Genomic DNA, 766 nt, shown 5'->3' on the forward strand with positions numbered 1-766 from the left:
TTTCTGTATTTATACATTTACATATTAATATACTAATATATTAACATATAAATACATACATATTTTTATTTATATTTATATATTAATATATTTATATTTATATATTTATATATTTATATTTATATATTTATATTTATATATTTATATTTATATATTTATATTTATATAAAAATATATAAATATAAATATATATTTATATAAATATATATAAATATAAATAATATATTTTAATATATTTTTGTGTGTTTTCTTAGAGTGCTACCAACCAAACAAATTTCAGTTTGGGTCTCTACATCTCCTGGAGTCTCCTCAGGTGTCTCTGCAGCAGCAACCTGCTGCTGCTGCTGCTGCTGCTGCTGCTGCTGCTGCTGCTGCTGCTGCTGAGAGGAGACTCAGAGCAGCACAGTCAAGGACAACAGATCATCCCTTTGCTGCTAGAGTCAGCTGCTGTTGCTGCTGCTGCTGCTGCTGCTGTTGTTGCTGCTGTTGTTGTTGTTGTTGCTGCTGCTGTTGTTGCTGCTGGTTTTGCTGTTGCTGCTGCTGGATCTGCTGCTGCTGCTGCTGCTGCTGCTGCTGCTGCGGGTCGTTTCAGCAGTCAGGTGGCTGCTGTTGGGCCTTCCCTGTATATCCCCTTCCTACAGTTGCTGCTGCTGCTGTTGCTGCTGCTGCTGTTGCTGCTGCTGCTCCTGCTGCTGTTGCTGCTGCTGCTGTGAGAAACTCGAAGCAGGACGGCCGCGGTGCAGCGAGGCGCCCAACAGGTGCAGCA

At 40.1% G+C, this 766-nt stretch overlaps 1 protein-coding gene across 1 annotated transcript in view; it reads left to right on the forward strand.

Annotated features, from left to right (window-relative positions):
* Positions 1–766, forward strand: part of EMH_0062890 (uncharacterized protein) — a gene marked incomplete at both ends in the record, with an annotated part of 4,986 nt that overhangs the window by 2,845 nt on the left and 1,375 nt on the right. The window contains one exon of the mRNA XM_013498084.1: positions 255–439. Within this exon, the coding sequence (XP_013353538.1) occupies positions 255–439 (185 nt within the window). The remainder of the gene's footprint in view (positions 1–254; positions 440–766) is intronic.

Source organism: Eimeria mitis, genomic scaffold (genome assembly GCF_000499745.2).
Source record: "Eimeria mitis Houghton genomic scaffold, Emh_scaff3171, whole genome shotgun sequence".
NCBI classification, from domain to species: domain Eukaryota; phylum Apicomplexa; class Conoidasida; order Eucoccidiorida; family Eimeriidae; genus Eimeria; species Eimeria mitis.